General features: G+C 49.3%; 1 gene segment (V, D, J or C); it reads left to right on the top strand.

Annotated features, from left to right (window-relative positions):
• The first annotated feature begins 4,897 nt into the window (after positions 1-4,897).
• Positions 4,898-16,110, top strand: LOC119964964. The segment is given in 4 exon segments: positions 4,898-5,112; positions 5,299-5,594; positions 6,068-6,101; positions 15,111-16,110. Coding segments are annotated over 4 exon segments (708 nt in total).
• The last annotated feature ends 1,613 nt before the right edge of the window (positions 16,111-17,723 follow it).

Raw genomic sequence — 17,723 nt, 5'->3', positions numbered from 1 at the left:
AGAAAATTGTACATCCTGTCCCAGTGTATTTATAGCTCTCCCTCTGGTGTTTTCTCAGTTGTTTTGTATCTAGTCAATCTACGATCACCACATCCCCCTTTTTCTCTTTACATATTTGCTGTACATCGTGAAAGAAAATTATAGAAAACAGTTACTTATGATATGCGTATCTATACAGGTGATGGTGCTATTGCATATTTTACAAAGCCAATGTAGTTATATGTCCAATCTTAATAAAAACATTTATGAGTCCAAACTTGATGAATTTGTTCAGAGCTTTTTTTCTTTTTGTTGTTGATGACGTGGTGATATTGATATTGCAAGTCCGCTGTGAATGTTGTTGGTGTTCCTTGTTATTTTAAGTACCCAATGCATCATCCCGAGGTGTTTGCATGGTCACCTCACTGATGTTGACTGGCATGGACTTTTTTCTGTGCTTGTGGTATTGATTTATTGTCTCATCCGCCTTGGATGCTGGTGTGCTTGCTCGTTCTGGAGCAGACGTGAGTTTGTGCGATTCGTTGTCATCCCATGACATGTTTGTAGTCTTGTCATCGTTTTGCAGTGTGCTGTGGCATTGTCCTTCATGTGCCGAGTAGTACCATTGCGTACAAGTCGTTGTTTCATTGCTGTTGTTTCTGTCGTTCCTGTTTTTGTTGTTTTCGTTGCCGTACTTGTTGCTGTTTTTGTCGTTTCTGTCTTTGGTGTTGGCACTGTCGTTGTTCCTGACTTTGTTGTTTTCGTTGCCGTTCGTGTTGCTGTTTTTGTCGTTTCTGTCTTTGGTGTTGTCGCTATCTTTGTTCCTGACTTTGTTGTTTTCGTTGCCGTTCTTGTTGTTTCTGTCTCTGTCGTTGTCGCTATCTTTGTGCCTGACTTTGTTGTTTGTCTTGTCGCGCTTCATGTTGCTTTTGTTCTTGCTGTTGTTTGTCCCATTTCTGCTGTGCTTCTTTTGACTTTTGTTTTTCTTGTTATACTCTATTCGTGTCCCGAGTGGATAATTTGAGTCATTGAGCATTTCGTCTCGAGAGTGGTGCGAATGATCTGATGTTGCATCGGTGCAGGTGACATCAATCATTTGTGGAGAATTGGATTCCTCATCTTTGCTTTCTTGGTGCTCCTCTTCCGGAGTCAAATTCTTCTCGATTTCATTTGACGCGATGTCTCTGAATTCTTGGCGCTCCTCTTCTGGAGTCAAAACCTCCATGATTACAATTGACGTGGTGTCTGTGGACTTCTGGCGCTCCTCTTCTGGAGTCCAAATCTGCATGATTTCAGTTGACGTGGTGTCTCCGGACTCTTGGTGCTCCGCTTCTGGAGTTGAAATCTTTATGGTTTCTTTCGGCGTTGTCTCTCTGGACTCCAGGTGCTCCTCTTCTGGAGTCAAAATCTGCATGTTTTCTTTTGGCTTGGTCTCTCTGGACTCCAGGTGCTCCTCTTCTGGAGTCAGAATCTGCATGGTTTCTTTCGGCGTTGTATCTCTGGACTCCAGGTGCTCCTCTTCTGGAGTCAAAATCTGCATGTTTTCTTTTGGCTTGGTCTCTCTGGACTCCAGGTGCTCCTCTTCTGGAGTCAGAATCTGCATGGTTTCTTTCGGCGTTGTCTCTCTGGACTCCAGGTGCTCCTCTTCTGGAGTCAAAATCTGCATGTTTTCTTTCGGCATCGTCTCTCTGGACTGTTGGGTGGCCCGACTCTGTGCTTCTGTACAGACAAGCTGAGAACTGTCAGTCTCGCTGTGATCCTGTACGTCGAGTGCGATCACCTTGTTACTGTTTTCGCTCTGTGCTTCGGTACAGACAAGCTGAGAACTGTCAGTCTCGCTGTGATCCTGTACGTCGAGTGTGATCACCTTGTCACTGTCTTCGCATGCAGTGGGTAGAGGTGCATTGTCTTCTTCTTGTTCATGTGAGCTTGTTAGACTTTCATAGTCTGCTTGTGGTTGCTCAGATATGGCAGGTTGACCTTCATGGTCTTGCGCATGCATGGTGTCAGTGGTTAGATGTACGTTGTCTTCTTCTTGTTCCTGTGAGCTTGGTAGACTTTCATAGTCTGCTTGCGGTTGCTCAGATACAGCGGGTTTACCTTCATGGTCTTGTTCATGCATGGTGTTCGCCAGGGAGTGTTTGCTTGCATCCCTTTTGGAGTCTTTCATCACTCGCACTGTGGAGCCTGTCATCGCTCGCTCTGTGGAGTCTTCCTGTGCTCTCTGTGTGGCGTCGTCTTCGTCTAGGGTATTGCTGTCATCCAATGTATCGACGAGCTGCCATGGCATCATGGTGTTGGATTCATCTACCATGAGTAGAGTCGTGTTGAGCTTTGCAACGGTGTCGCTGATGCTGTGATCAGCATGTCCAAATAACTCCTCCATGTCTGAGTAGTATTCTTTGATACCCATTTCATCTTCGTTGGCTTCTTCTACCACGAGTTGATTCGTGTTGAACTTTGCGACCGTGTCGCTGATGCTGTGATAAGCATATCCGACTGACTCAGCCATGTCTGAGTAGTATTCTTTGAAAACCAAATCATCTTGGTTGGATTCATCTACCACGAGTTGGTTCGTGTTGTGCTTTGCGACCGTGTCGCTGATGCTGTGATAAGCATATCCGACTGACTCAGCCATGTCTGAGAGGTAATCTTCGAAAAACAAATCATCTTTTGTTGTTTCGGAATTCTTTTTGTTCTCTTCATTTTGGGTGGTGCAGACTGCTTTTTTCAGGGTGTTGTGCAAGTTGTTTTTAACTGTTGGTTTAAGTTCAGGCGTTTTTCTGTGTTCTGAGGCAAGAAAATTTGTGTTTACCACTTTAAGTGTCTTGTTTTCAATTTTCGGGCATTTCCCTTTTAAGTGGGCGTGGTCGGGATGCTCAGACGTCATGACGTCACGCGCAGGAATGCATTGCGCATGCGCAAATCGGCCTTCTTCCTGCACTGTGCGGTTTTGTTTCCATTGCGCATGCGCGGTTTGCGCATGCACATTACGATCCGCGACCAAAACCTTTTTTTGACTGCGCATGCGCGGCTTGCGCATGCGCATAACGATCGGCACCGCGATATTTTTTAAACTGCGCATGCGCGGTTTCCGGTTCCGGCGCATGCGCAGACGCAATTTGTAGTTCTTTGCTTACCGGAGACTGCAAAATGTGCTCCGACGCCATTTTTTCGCGGATTTCAGCGATTTTTCTATCCCATCTGGACTGGATTTCTAAAAGTTGTAAGTTACCTTCTCTTCCCGATCTGGACTGGGTTTCAGCGTTTTGGCTTTGTGATAAATTCGTGTTATTTCTTCTTTTTGATCTGTACTTTTCATTCGCGATTTCTTGTTCTTTTCGTGATTTTTTACGTTTTGCATCACTCAGTCTCTGTGCAGTTTGGACTCTGAGCATGCCTTGCTGTTCAAATTTCTCACAGTACTCTTCAAATTTGTTTAGTACCGTTTGTAAGCTGTTTCTGTCTTCACCTTTTGAGTATTTAAATCCATTATAAACTTTCGTAGCTTCATGTCCTTCGATGAGAATTGCTATTTTAATTTCGTCTGAGGCTGCTTCTGCATCATATGCTATGATACCGTAATCGAACCATTGTTTAAACATTTCCCAGACACTTTTTACATTTCCAGTCGTGTCCAGCTGAAGTGGGAATCCAAGGCACATCCTCCCATCAGCGATGCCTTCCCAAGTCAAATGTCCAGTAGGAGATTTCCATGCCATTTTGTTCTTTCTGTGTCTGCCACTGAGTTGTCCTGTAGTAAGCGTCTGAAGCCACTCCTGGGTACCATGTGTTGTTACTCGTGTCTTAATAAAGCTCGTAGTCTCAAATGTGGAGAAGATGCTTTATTGTGAGTTTGTTCTCTCTTCAGAGCTGTTACCTAAGGCTACCTTCAGTGCTCCTAGCTGGTATGTGTGGGTGTCTGTCCTGCTCCAAGTTCTGCCCTCTGTGAAGTGTCCTCACTTCCTGTCCCCGTCTATTTATATGGCTCTCCCGTGCCCCCTCTAGTGTTTGCTCAGTTGTATTGCATCTAGTTAACTTGTGATCACCACAAGAGAGAGAGAGGGAAGCATTTAACTGTGATCCACCTGGGAGAGTGTGGGAAAGAGAGAGTGAGGAACAGACTGTGACAGAGAGAGAGAGAGAGAGAGGGAAGCATTTAACTGTGATCCACCAGGGAGAGTGTGGGATAGAGAGAGCGAGGAGCAGACTGACAGAGAGAGAGAGGGAAGCATTTAACTGTGATCCACCTGGGAGAGTGTGGGAAAGAGAGAGCGAGGAGCAGACTGTGACAGAGAGAGAGAGAGAGAGAGGGAAGCATTTAACCGTGATCCACCTGGGAGAGTGTGGGAAAGAGAGAGCGAGGGACAGACTGACAGAGAGAGAGAGAGAGAGGGAAGCATTTAACTGTGATCCACCTGGGAGAGTGTGGGAAAGAGAGAGCGAGGTGCAGACTGTGATAGAGAGAGAGAGAGAGGGAAGCATTTAACTGTGATCCACCTGGGAGAGTGTGGGAAAGAGAGAGTGAGGGAGAGACTGTGACAGAGAGAGAGAGGGAAGCATTTAACTGTTGCACCAGCACTCAAAGTGTTCCTATCTCCAGTAATAACGCCTGTTATGGAGATCAGTTAGAGAATTACAGACCAATGTAGAATGGGAGAGAGAGAGAGAGTGACAGAAAGAGAGAGAAAGAGAGGGATATCGAGAGAGTTAGAGAGAGAAAGAGCGAGAGAGACAAAGAGAGAGAGACAGGAAAGAGAATATACAGAGAACAGAGAAGACAGAGGGAGGGAGAGGGAGGGACAGAAACTGGGAAACTGACACAGAGAGGGAAAAATAGAGTGAGAGCGTGAGAGAGAGCCGAGACTGAGTGACAGATACTGAGGAAGGGAGTGAGAGACTGATACTGAGGGAGTGAGTGAGAGAGAAGAGGAAGTGAAGGTGCTGACGTGGTGTCTCTGCCTCATACCATTTACATACTGAGGAACGGGCAGTCAGACTCTCACAGGCTGCAGCTTTATAAAGCAGAGCCCAGTGAAGGGAGAGTTTATCAGTAACCAGGCACAGGGACAGGAGCAGACACCATGATTTCAGCCATCCAGCTGATCTGGCCTCTGGCATTCTGCATCGCAGGTACAAATCTCTCTCCTTCCACCTTGAATATTTTCCTGCTCTCCATTTCAATCCAATTTTACTGACTTGTGATTGAAGGGAAAATGCTGAAAGCAGAGGAACAGTCAATGTCTCCAACAATATCTCATTGTACAGGCTCTTTCTGTGACAGTTCTTACTTCACTCTGTTTCTCTATTACCCCTCAGGTATCAGTGGAGACATCATCATGACCCAGTCTCCCTCGGTGTTGTCATTGAGCCTGGGCCAGACTGCGACCCTCACCTGTACGGCCAGTCAATCTGTTAGCAGTTATGTTAATTGGTATCAACGGCGAGAAGGTCAGAAACCGGCTCTGCTGATCTATGCTGCAGCAACTCGATTCACAGGAATATCCGACCGATTCACCGGCAGTCAATCTGGAACACGATTCACCCTGACAATCAGCAATGTGCAGAATGAGGATGTCGCTGATTATTACTGTATGCAACATAGCAGCTGGCCCTACACAGTGATACAGGGCCTTACAAAAACCCCAATACACGCAGCCCCACCTCCTGCACTGACACATCCTACAGTTTTATATAATATTTAATAATGGACACACTGACTCACCTCCTGTACTGACACATCCTACAGTTTTAGATAATATAGAAAACACACAAGAAAGGAGACTGAACAAATGATTCTCACCGTCCACTACCCACTCCAGTCCCTGTGGTGTCCACAGCTCACTGAAGGCCTCAAGTTTCCATCTTACTCTCCATGTCCACATATGAAGAGCAGCTGAAAGATTTATCATCTAAAATTAGAATTCTCTACTCTCCCAACAAACACAGAGACATTGAGAGAAACACAGAGAGAGAAAGACAGTAGTGAGTGAGAGACAGTGAGAGACAGAGAGAGGGTGAGAGTGAGTGAGTGAAGCAGAGAGCAGAGGTTTTTGTACAGCCCCTGCACTGGAAGCTGTCAGTGTGGCTTACGTTCGGTAAAGGAACCAAGCTCAGACTGAGTAAGTAAACCCCAATCCTCCGTTATTAACCCTTTCAATACTGAAACTTTCTCAAACACAAATGCTGAATAGTTGAAGGTGTTAGTGGGGAGCTGCAGCGAATGAAATGGTTCATTGAAGAACACTGTAGAACAGGGTGCCCAGCTGTATTTCTTTAGTTCCATTCCCCCCTTTAAGCAGCAAGATATAAGTAAGCAGCTTTTACCCACCGTGTGGAGGAGATCTGGACGTTTGCAGACTGTGTTCACATTCCTGGACCATGGAGTGAAATCACTCACTAGACTCCTGTCAGTCTGCGTGTGACAGACACGGGCAGAGTTTGATGTGAGCTCTGGCTCCCTGTCACACTCTCTGATATAACTGATCACAGCAGCAGCAGCAGCACAGTGAGACACCGAGGTCCCACTTCCCCCAGCTTTAACTCTGCTCTCTCCACTCCCTGCTTATCTCTTAGCAAAGTTCTGATGACAAACAGGTCCAGCAGGGCTCACAATCCAGTGGCTTCAGTGTTCCAGGCTTTTGGGGAGACTCTCAGTTACTTTCTCTTTGGGTCGAGTTCAGTCTGATATTTATTCCTCATCCAATATTCCTGAAAATCCCTGGAGATATTTTTATTGTTTGATGTGATGTGTGATCTCTGGCTGGGCCAGCATTTATTGCCCATCCCTAATTGCCCTTGAACTGAGTGTCTTGCTCGGCCATTCCAGAGGGCATTTCAGAATCAACACATTACTGAGGATCTGGAGTCACTTGTAGGCCGGACAAGGTCAGGATGGCAGGTTCCCACTTCAGACCCACACATCCCATAAATGAACTTTAAAAAATGGCCTGAACTCCACTTTCCTGCCGGTCCACATAACTCTTGACCTCCTTGCCCATTGAAAATCCATTTAACTGGAACTTCCGGTGGCGGCTATGAAGGAGTAAGTCGCACAATTGGTGGCCCCCGCTCGGGTCGGACTTTTGGACCTTTTCGCCCGATTTTCAACCGGACTTGAATTGTAGAACTGAAGACAGAGGGAATTGTGTACTGAATTCCCACATTGGTCCATGGAGAGAAGGATTAGAAGTGCTCGTAAAGGCAGAAACAGAAAGACAGAGAAGGTTGGGCTGAAGCTGCAGCGGGAGACAGCATGGCGGAAGACCAGACCTCTGGTTTATTGACCCAGCGGTAAACGGAGCAGCTGATGCAGGTTATTCAGGAAGGTTTTGCTAAGCAGAAACGGGACTGCTTGGACCCGATAAAAGGGTTGATTGAGCGGCTGGAGCTTAGATTGGATACCCAAGATCGGGCGATCCAGAAGGTAGAGAAGGCGCTGGCTGAGCAGGAGGAACATCAAACTGCGGTGGAGTTGGCGGTGGGGATGCTGAGGGACCAGCAGAAGAAGCTCCTGGAGAAGGTGGAGAACCGAGAGAATAGGTCCCGCCGGTAGAACTTGAGAATCGTTGGGCTCCCGGAGGGAACTGGGGCATACATCGCAGATATGTTTGAGAAGCTGCTGGGGGAGGGGGATTCACCCAGCCCTTGGAGGTGGACAGGGCTCGCAGAGCACTCGCGAGGAAGCCATGAATGGGAGACCCCCCAAGGGCAATGGTGGTGAGATGCCACAGGTATTTGGATAAGCGCATTCTGCAGTGGGCCAAGCAGACACAGAGCTGGAAGTGGGACAATAGTATCCTGCGGGTCTACCAAGACCTGAGTGTGGAGGTGGCCAGGAGAAGAGCAGGCTTCAACCAGATTAGAGCGATCCTTTTTCAGAAAAAGGTGAAGTTTGGACTGTTGTATCCGGCCCGTCTCTGGGTCACGTACGAGGAACAGCACTTTTATTTTGAGTCCCGTGAGGACGCGCTGGACTTTGTGAAAAGGAAAGGACTGGTGGTGGACTGAGAACTTTTGAACTTTGCTGCAACGTTCATTTTTTTTCCTTTTTGTTTCTCTGTTCTTTAAAAGAAAGTTTCTCGTATTTCGTTTTGTGGAAGCTATTTGTAATGCCTTCTGTATTGATTTGGGATCAGTGGCAGAGCTGAGTGAGTTAAGGTTGTCATTTGCACTGTTGGGGGCTGGAGGTGTGCTTGTTTAGATTTTGGTGTTTTTCTGTCGGGCAATTGTGTGGGGATTGTTTGATGTTGGAGTATGTTTGTATGAGTGGGGGAGGAGGGTGGGGAGGGAACAATAGGTGGGAGACGATCCGGCGCCAGGGATGGGCCACCAAGCTAGTTGGGTGGGCTAGCTCACGGAAGCGCAGTGGGGGGGGGGGGTGCGTATGTTCGGTTTATTAAAGGAGTTGGGTTACAGAGTGTTGTTACCGGGGGGGGGGGGTTGGGGAAATGTTCTGCTGATGAGGGAGGGACTTGGGCTAAGGGACAGAGAGGAGGTTGGGGGCAGAGGCTGCCTGGGGGCGGGCCGGTGGAGGCGCGGAGCATGGGCTGGAGGTGGGCCCAAAAAAGGAGATGGCTGATCGGCGAAGGGAGGGGGGCAATGAGCCCCCAACTAGGCTGATCAGCTGGAATGTTCGAGGGTTAAATGGGCTGGTCAAGGGGGCACGTGTGTTCGCGCATCTGAAGGGACTGAGGGCGGACGTGGTAATGTTGCAGGAGACGCACCTTAGAGTAGCTGACCAGATTAGATTGAGGAAACGCTGGGTCAGTCAGGTCTTTCACTCGGAACTGGATTCAAAGACTATAGGGGTCGTGATCCTGATCAATAAGCGGGTGGTGTTTGAGGCGGGTAGAATAGTCTCGGATGTGGGAGGTCGGTACATTATGGTCAGTGGGAAACTGGAGGGGGTGCAGGTGGTATTAGTAAATGTGTATGCGCCAAATTAGGATGATGTGGAGTTTATAAAGAGGATGCTGGGGAAGATGCTGGACAGGTTGGTCATGGGAGGGGACTTCAACACAGTTATTGACCCTGGCTTGGACCGGTCAAGCTCAAAAATGGGCAGCGTGCCAGCAATGGCAAAGGGACTAAAAGGGTTCATGGAGCAGATGGGGGGGTGGATCCATGGAGATTTGGGCAGCCGAGGGTGAAGGAGTTCTCCTACCCACATGTGCATAAAATGTACTCCCGGATCGATTTCTTCATTTTGAGCAGGGCCTTACTGGCAGGGGTGGTGGACACGGGGTACTTGGCGATCACAATCTTAGACCATGCTCTACACTGGGTTGACCAGCAGGTTGGTAAAGACAGTAATCAGTGCCCGCACTGGAGGTTAGATGTGGGAATTTTAGCTGACGAAGGGTGTGTGAGCGGCTGAGGAAATGTATTCAGAACCACCTGCAGGTCAACGACACGGGGGAAATTTCAGCAGCGATGGTCTGGGAAGCGCTGAAGGCGGTAGTCAGAGGGGAGCTGATCTCGATACGGGCCCATAGGGAGAAGGTGGACAGGGCAGAGACAGACCGACTGGTTAAGGAGATACTACAGATCGATTGGAAGTATGCGGAGACCCCAGAGGCAGGGCTTTTAAGGGAACAGTGGAGGCTACAGGCGGAGTTTGGCTTGTTAACCACAGGGAGGGTGGTGGAGAAGCTGCGAAAGGCGAGGGGGGGGGCGATCTATGAGTATGGAGCGAAGGCCAGCAGAATGCTGGCACAGCAGCTTAGAAAGAGTGAGGCAGCCAGGGATATAGGGAAAGTAAAGTACGGAGATGGGAACCTGGTTGGAGATTCAGCAGGGATGAATAAGGCGTTTTGGGATTTCTACAGTAGGCTGTATGGGTCGGTACCCCCTACGGGGCCGGAGGGGATGAGGCACTTCTTGGAGGGGCTGTATTTCCCAAAGGTGGACGGGGAGCTGGTAGAAGGGTTGGGGGCCCCCATCGGGTTGGAAGAGATAGTGGAGGGTCTGAAGGCCATGAGGCGGGTAAAGCCCTGGGCTGAACGTGTACCAAGTGGAGTTTTATAAAAAGTTCTCTGGGTTATTGGGGCTGGTGTTGATGAGGATCTTCAATGAAGCAAGGGAAAGAGAGGTGCTTCCCCCGACGATTTCGCTGATCCTGTAGCGGGACAAGAACCCGGAGCTGTGTGGGTCCTACAGGCCTATATCCCTGTTGAATGTGGATGCCAAACTGCTGGCCAAAACGTTGTCCTCCAGGAGCTGGTCCGGGGCGGGGGCTGGGGGTGGAGCACAGAGTCTCGCTCTATGCAGACGACCTGCTTCTGTATGTATGGGACCCAATAGAGGGGATGGAAGGAATCATGAGGATTCTAGGGGAATTTGGCCGGTTTTCGGGGTAAAAGCTAAATATGGGGAACAGTGAGATGTTTGGGGTCCAGGCGAGGGGACAGGAAAGGCGATTGGGAGAGCTGTCGTTTAGATTAGTAGGAGGAAGCTTTAGGTACCTAGGCAGTCAAGTGGCGCGGGAATGGGACTGGCTGCATAAATTCAATCTGGCCCGACTTGTAGACCAAATGAAGGACGATTTTCGGAGATGGGACGTGCTCCCATTGTCATTAGCTGGGAGGGTCCAGACGGTGAAGATGACGGTCCTCCCGAGATTCCTGTTTGTGTTTCAATGTCTCCCCATCTTTATTCCGCGGTCCTTTGTTTTTTTAATAAACATTTTATTGAGGTATTTTCTTTGGCATTGTAACAGCAGCAATATAAACAATGTAGATGAGACTATAAACATAGTCCAAATACTACCTCCCTCCCTCACAGGTCCAACCATTAATTAACCCCCTAATCTACGTTAATCTCCCCCCCTCCTCCTCTGCTGACGATTAATTTTCCGCGAAGAAGTCGACAAACGGTTGCCACCTCCTGGCGAACCCCAGCAGTGACCCTCTCAGGGCGAACTTGATTTTCTCCAAACAGAGAAAGCTAGTCATGTCCGATAGCCAGATCTCTGACTTTGGGGGGCTTTGAGTCCCTCCAAGCTAATAGTAACCGTCTCCGGGCTACCAGGAAAGCAAAGGCCAGAACGTCTGCCTCTTTCTCATCCTGGATTCCCGAGTCTTCCGACATCCCAAAAATCGCCACCTCTGGACTCAGCGCCACCCTTGTTTGTAACACCATGAACATGACATCTGCAAACCCGCCAAAATCCTCTAAGCTTTGGACATGTCCAGAACATGTGGACATGGTTCGCTGGTCCTCCCGCACACCTGTCTTCCACCCCAAAGAATCTACTCATCCAGGCCACTGTGATGTGAGCCTGATGAACGACCTTGAATTGTATCAGGCTGAGCCTGGCACATGTTGCGGTCGTGTTGACTCGACTCAACGCGTCCGCCCATAGACCATCCTCTCTCTCTCCTCCCAGCTCCTCCTCCTACTTGCTTCAGCTCCTCGGTCTGCATCTCCTCTGATCCCATAAGTTCCTTGTAAATGTCAGAGACGGGCAGCACGGTGGCACAGTGGTTAGCATTGCTGCCTACGGCGCTGAGGACTTGGGTTTGAATCCCAGCCCTGGGTCACTGTCTGTGAGGAGTTTGCACATTCTCCCCCTGTCTGCGTGGGTTTCACCCCCAGAACCCAAAAAGATTGGCAGGTTAGGTGGATTGGCCATGTTAAATTGCCCCTTAATTGGAAAAAATAATTGGGTACTCTAAATTTATTTAAAAAAAGTAAATGTCAGAGACGCTCCCCTCTGCTACCCATCCTCTGGAAACTACCCTGTCCTGAATCCCCCTTAGCAGTAGGAGCGGGAAGGTTGACACCAGTTTACGAAGGAAGTCCTGCACCTGCAGGTACCTGAATTTGTTTCCCCTCGCCAACCCAAACGTTTCCTACAACGCCCTCATACTCGGAAAGCTCCCCTCTTTCTTTTTTAAGTGGGTCAACAGAGTGATCACAGGCTTCGTCTGGGCGGGCAAGACCCTGCGAGTAATGCTTGGAAGGAAGGTAATGCTTGAGCAGAGTCAGGGAGAGAGCGGGCTGGCGCTGCCGAATTTTAGCAACTATTACTGGGCGGCTAACATACCCATGATCAGGAAGTGGGTGATGGGGAGGGGTCGGCATGGCTACGTATGGAGGTGGCTTCATGCAAGGGCACAAGTTTGGGGGAGCTGGTAACTGCGTCTCTGCCATTCCCGCCAGCACAGTACTCCACCAGCCCCGCAATGGTGGTGGCGGCCCTGAGAGTCTGGGGGCAATGGAGGAGACATGTGGGAGCAGTGGGAGCATCGGTCTGGTCCCCAATCTGTAATAATCACCGGTTTCCCCTGGGGAATATGGATGGGGGATTCCGAATATGGCGGAGAGCAGGGATCGAGAGGATGGGGGAATTGTTTATCGAGGGGAGCTTATAGAGGGATGGGCAGAAGTGGCGATTTTCGGGGTGTCAGAAGACCCGGGAATCCAGGATGAGAAAGAGGCAGACGTTCTGGCCTTTGCTTCCCTGATAGTCCGGAGACGGATACTATTAGCTTGGAGGGACTCAAAGCCCCCGAAGTCGGAGACCTGGCTATTGGACATGGCTAGCTTTCTCTGTTTGGAGAAAGTTCGCCTTGAGAGGGTCACTGTTAGGGTTCACCCTGAGGTGGCAACCATTCGTTGACTTCTTCGCGGAAAATTAATCGTCAATAAAAAGGGGGGGAGGGGTAGTTTACCTTGAATAGGGGGTTAATAAAGGTGGGACCTGTAAGGGAGGGAGATGGCTTTTGCACTATGTTTATAGCTTCATGTACATTGTTTATTGTGTTGTTGTAATACCAAAAAATACCTCCATAAAATGTTTATTAAAAAAAAGATCTGTCTAATTCAGCCTTGAATATATTCAATGTCCCAGACTGCACTGCTCTCTGGGACAGAGAATTCCAAAAACTAACAAAATTCCTCCTGATCTCCGCTTTAAATGGAGACCTCTTTGGCTGGATTCTCCATTATTGGGACTATGTCCACAAGCCGGCGTCAAAACGGTGGAGTTTCACGTCAGAAAAATTGGCATGAAAAGGACATGAATTCCTAGCCCTGCAGGGGGCGAGCAGGTGCCCAGTGTAGATCTCACAGCTTTTGCTGCAGGTACGGGCCCACGAGGCCACACATGTGCACGTCGGCGGCCTCCAGCAGCCGCGCCATGCTCCATAGCGGACTTGGACCGCGGAGCTGGATCCAAAAAAGAAACCCCCCGATCAGCCGCCCACGCTAACATTTCCTGGCCTCCAATTGGCCTGCCCCCAACCACAGCGGCCGTGGACTGAGTCCACAGCTTCCATGTGAGTTTCCCAACCGGCTGGATCATATTGGATCCACGCCGTCGGCACCTCGGCTGGTCAGGGGCGGAGAATGGCACCGTGGGCCTCTGGTAATGGCCCCAGGCGGCGCGTCGTTCTGCCCGAGTACACCGCTTTTCAGGCCCTGCTGAATCGGCGAACCTGCCCCGATCCCGATTCCTGGCGGGAAACTGGATTCTCTGCCCCTGCGCTGGCCGCGATTTCGACATCGGGATGTGGAGAATCCAGCCCCTTATTTTTAAACTGTCCACTAATTCTAGATTCCCCACAAGGGGAAACATTCTCTCAGCATCCACCCTGTCAAGCTCTCTCGGAATCTTGAGGGGGCAATTCTCCGAGCCCCACGGTGGGCCGGAGAATCGCCGCAACCGCGCCCCACGCTGGCGCACGTTTCCCCGAGGTGCAGAGAATTGGCGCCATTTACGCCGGCGAATTTGACGTGGCGCCAGCCGTGGCGGCAGGGCCGCCGTTTCTCCGGCCCGGATGGTCCAAGCGGCCGCGCGGATACAACAGAGTCCCGCCGGCGCCGTTCACCCCTGGTCACTGCTGAGGTGGTGACAGGTGCTATAGAAATGCAAGTATTTCTTTGAGGTTGGAGATTCCTGATCCGACCCTCGCCCATTGTCCGGACACTCTCACCCTCCAGGGGTCATGGGGTCATTAGGAGCAGTGACTCTACCTGACCCTCAGACACTGAGACTAATTATAGCCTTACCCTTGACCTCAGCCCAGTGTTGGGTGGCAGGGTTTGAAATGAATTCTAGAACCTTCCACACTGACAGCCAATCAGAATCCTTTGGGAAATGTGTTTCTCCAAGTCTGCTCCAATGTTCTGGGATAAAGTTCTCCCGATCTGTGTGTGATCTGAGGTTTGTTAATGTTCAACCTGTTCCCCCAGACAGACTGATTAATAGTTTGAGCTTCCTGACTGGTTAACAGTGTCTTAAAGGGATACTGCATCTTTAAAAACTCTCACTATTAACCATTTCAGTGCTGAATTTGTAGCACCTTCTTCACAAATGTTTAGATAACATTTCAAAATGATTTAATCAGCTTAACATCAAACCTTTCCCTCCTGACACTGAACCAATTGGAAATATAATTTATCATTTTCCCTTGGATGTCGTCAACTTGTGAAAATCCTTGGAAAAACCATGTTGTCAACATTAAACTCATTCCCCTCATCACCCCTCCTCGTTCCCTCCTCAACAAATTCAATGAAGTGAGTCAGACACAACCTTCCCTTTACAAATCCATGCTGACTGTCCTTGATCGAACTGTGTCTCTCTCAATGATGATTATAATTTCTCTCAGAATTATTTCCAATAATTTCCCAACCACTGAGGTTAGACTGACTGGTCAGTAATGACTCAGTCTGTCCCTTCCTCCCTTTTTAAACAATGGCGCAACATTGTTTAATCCGGGTCCGGCGAATCGGCGGGGGGACCCACTGCCAACGGCGCGATCCCCACCCCCGCCCAAAAACCGGCGCTGGAGAATTCGGCGTCGGAGCAGCGGGGCGAGATTCACGCTGCCCCACGGCGATTCTCCAACCCGGCGGGGGGGGTTGGAGAATCCCACCCCATGTAACCTATTAGCGTTAGAACTGTGAAGTAAAAGTTTAACATTGCTTTCTTTTCTTTTGTTTGTATCAAGTTTTTTTTATAAAACAACCAAGCTCTACTTCTTATATTATGACTCCGGAATCTTTCTGCACAATCTTAAAACATAAAAAGAGTTACCTGTCTGGTTCAGTGCCTTAGCCATTGTTGAAAGCTGACCAGGCATTTGTAACAGGCAGCGATTAAAATTCCTTCTCTTCTCTTACAGGCCGTGAGAATTCACAACCCACACTGACCCTGCTGCCCCCCTCCCTGGAGGAGGTCAAGACCAAGGGCACTGCCACCCTGGTGTGCCTTGCCAATCACTTCTATCCCGATGAGCTGGTGGTGGAGTGGAAGAAGGATGGTGCAGCCATTTCGGACGGGGTTCAGACCAGCAACTACCTGCGAGCTTCGGACAACACCTACAGCGTCAGCAGCCTGCTGACCCTCTCTGGCTCTGCCTGGGAGTCCAACGCCAGCTTCTCCTGTGCCCTCACCCACGTGAGCCTCTCCTCTGCCCTCAGCAAGAGCATCAGGAGATCAGAATGTGCGTAGAGTGTTAGAGACAGTCCACAGAGGAGACACAACTTTAAATAGAACAGGGGTGAGCTGGGAGGGCAAAGGTCATTGTCAGCACTGAATTACAACTCTCTTCCTTTTCGGGACTGAGGCACTTCTGAGGGTCAGGGGTTAAGACATGTTTTTGGGACAGTGTAGAGGGAACTTTCCTCTGTATCTTACCCCATGATGTATCTGCAGTGGGTGTGTTTGATGGGGACAGTGTTGAGGGAGCTTCACTCTGCATCTAAACCTGTGCTGCACATGTCCTGGGAGTGCTTGACGGGTCAGTGTCAAGGGAGCTTTACTCTGTATGCAACCCCATGCTGTTCCTCCTCTGGGAGCGTTTGATGGGACAGTGCAGACTGGTGAATAAAACCTCTCTAAGATGCTGAAGACTATCAGCCGTACAAAAATAATGTGACCCCTGAAGTCTCTGCTTCAGGAAACCAGACCTCCTTCCTGCTCACCCTGCAGTTACAATTTAAGGTTTAGTCACTGTTTAAAGGGAAAGGACTCTCCTGTTATTGAGAAAATCTCCGCAAGTGTTTTCATAAACCTCCATTCTCCCTGTGAATTTCTCCTGCTTCCTCTGGCTGGGCTGTTTATTCAAGTCTTTTTTCTGACAATGTAAATCTGTAAAAGGTAATAAACATTAAGAATATTCAGTCTGTGTCTCATGTGTGCTTTGGAAATGTCCCTCCTCCCCATCAGCTGATTGGCTGCATTTCAACAAGTGATTGGCTGGTTGGCCTGTCAATCAATGACACATCAGCAGAAGATTGGATTTAAAGACAATTATCAATCATTTTAAAATGATCAGTTTTATCTGGAATCTCTGAGTTTACAAGCTTCACCTCTGACAGTGCAACACTCCTTCACTATATCGGCAGTCTTGACTTTTGAGCTTCAGCCTTAGTGTGGGGCTTGAGAGCTGGGACAGCATGGTGCCTGACAGCACAGAGACCAGGGTTTGATTCTGGCCTTGGATGGCTGTCTGTGTAGAGTTTGCACCTTCTCCCCATGTCTGCGTGGGTTTCCTCAAGATGCTCTGGTTTCCTCCCACAATCCAAGGATGAGCAGGTTCGTTGGATTGGCCAAGATCAATGTGCGGACTTATGGGGATACGGCCAAAGTCAGGTGCTCTTTCGGAGGTTTGGTGCAGACTCGATGGGCCAAATGGCCTCCTTCTGCACTGTAGTGATTCCATGGAGTCAGAGGAGTGGCAGGACTGCAGAGATTAGATCTGATGAGTTGGTTGTGGAATTGCTGAGTTCTGTCTATTACTTGCTGCTTATGCTTCTTGGCACACAAGTAGTCCTTTGCTGTAGTTTCACCAGGTTTGACACATCATTTTCGGTATGCCTGGTGTTGCTCCTGGCATGCCCTCCTGCATTCTTCATTGAACCAGGGTTGATCCCCTGGCTTGATGATCATGGTAACGGGGGGATATGTCAGGCCATGAGGTTACAGATTGTGCTTGAACATAGTTTTGTTTTTCCCTCTTGTTGGTTCCCTCACCATCAGCCGCAGTCGCAGTCCAGCAGCTATGTCCTTTGGGCCCCAGCCAGCTCAATCTTTGCTGGTACTACTGAGTCACTCTTGGTGATAGACATTGAAGCCCCCACACAGGGCATATTCTGCGCCCTTGGCATTCTCTGCTTCCTCCAAGGAGTATTCAACATGGAGGAACACTGATTAATTAGTTGATGGTGGCCAATACGGTAGCATGGTGGGCAGCAGGGTAGCATGGTGGTTAGCATCAATGCTTCACAGCTCCAGGGTCCCAGGTTCGATTCCCAGCTGGGTCACTGTATGTGCGGAGTCTGCACGTCCTCCCCGTGTGTGCGTGGGTTTCCTCCGGGTGCTCCGGTTTCCTCCCACAGTCCAAAGATGTGCGGGTTAGGTGGATTGGCCAGGCTAAATTGCCCGTAGTGTCCTAAAAAATAAGGTTCAGGGGGGGTTGTTGGGTTACTGGTATAGGGTGGATACGTGGGCTTGAGTAGGGTGATCATTGCTCGGCACAACATCGAGGGCCGAAGGGCCTGTTCTGTGCTGTACTCTTCTAATTCTAATTCTAATACATGATAATCAGCAGGTTTCCTTGCCCACGTTTAACCTGAAACCATGAGAAATCATGGAGTCCAGGGTTGATGTTGAGGACATCCAGGGCAACTCCCTTCTGACTGCATCCCACTGTGGCACCACCTCTGCCGGGTCTGCTGGGTCTGTCCTGCCGGTGAGACAGGACATACCCAGGGATGGTGGTGTCTGGGACATT

This window comes from Scyliorhinus canicula, chromosome 4 (assembly GCF_902713615.1).
Source record: "Scyliorhinus canicula chromosome 4, sScyCan1.1, whole genome shotgun sequence".
NCBI lineage: Eukaryota > Metazoa > Chordata > Chondrichthyes > Carcharhiniformes > Scyliorhinidae > Scyliorhinus > Scyliorhinus canicula.
The sequence above is the reverse complement of the archived record's forward strand: the minus strand, read 5'-3'. Positions and strand labels throughout refer to the sequence as shown.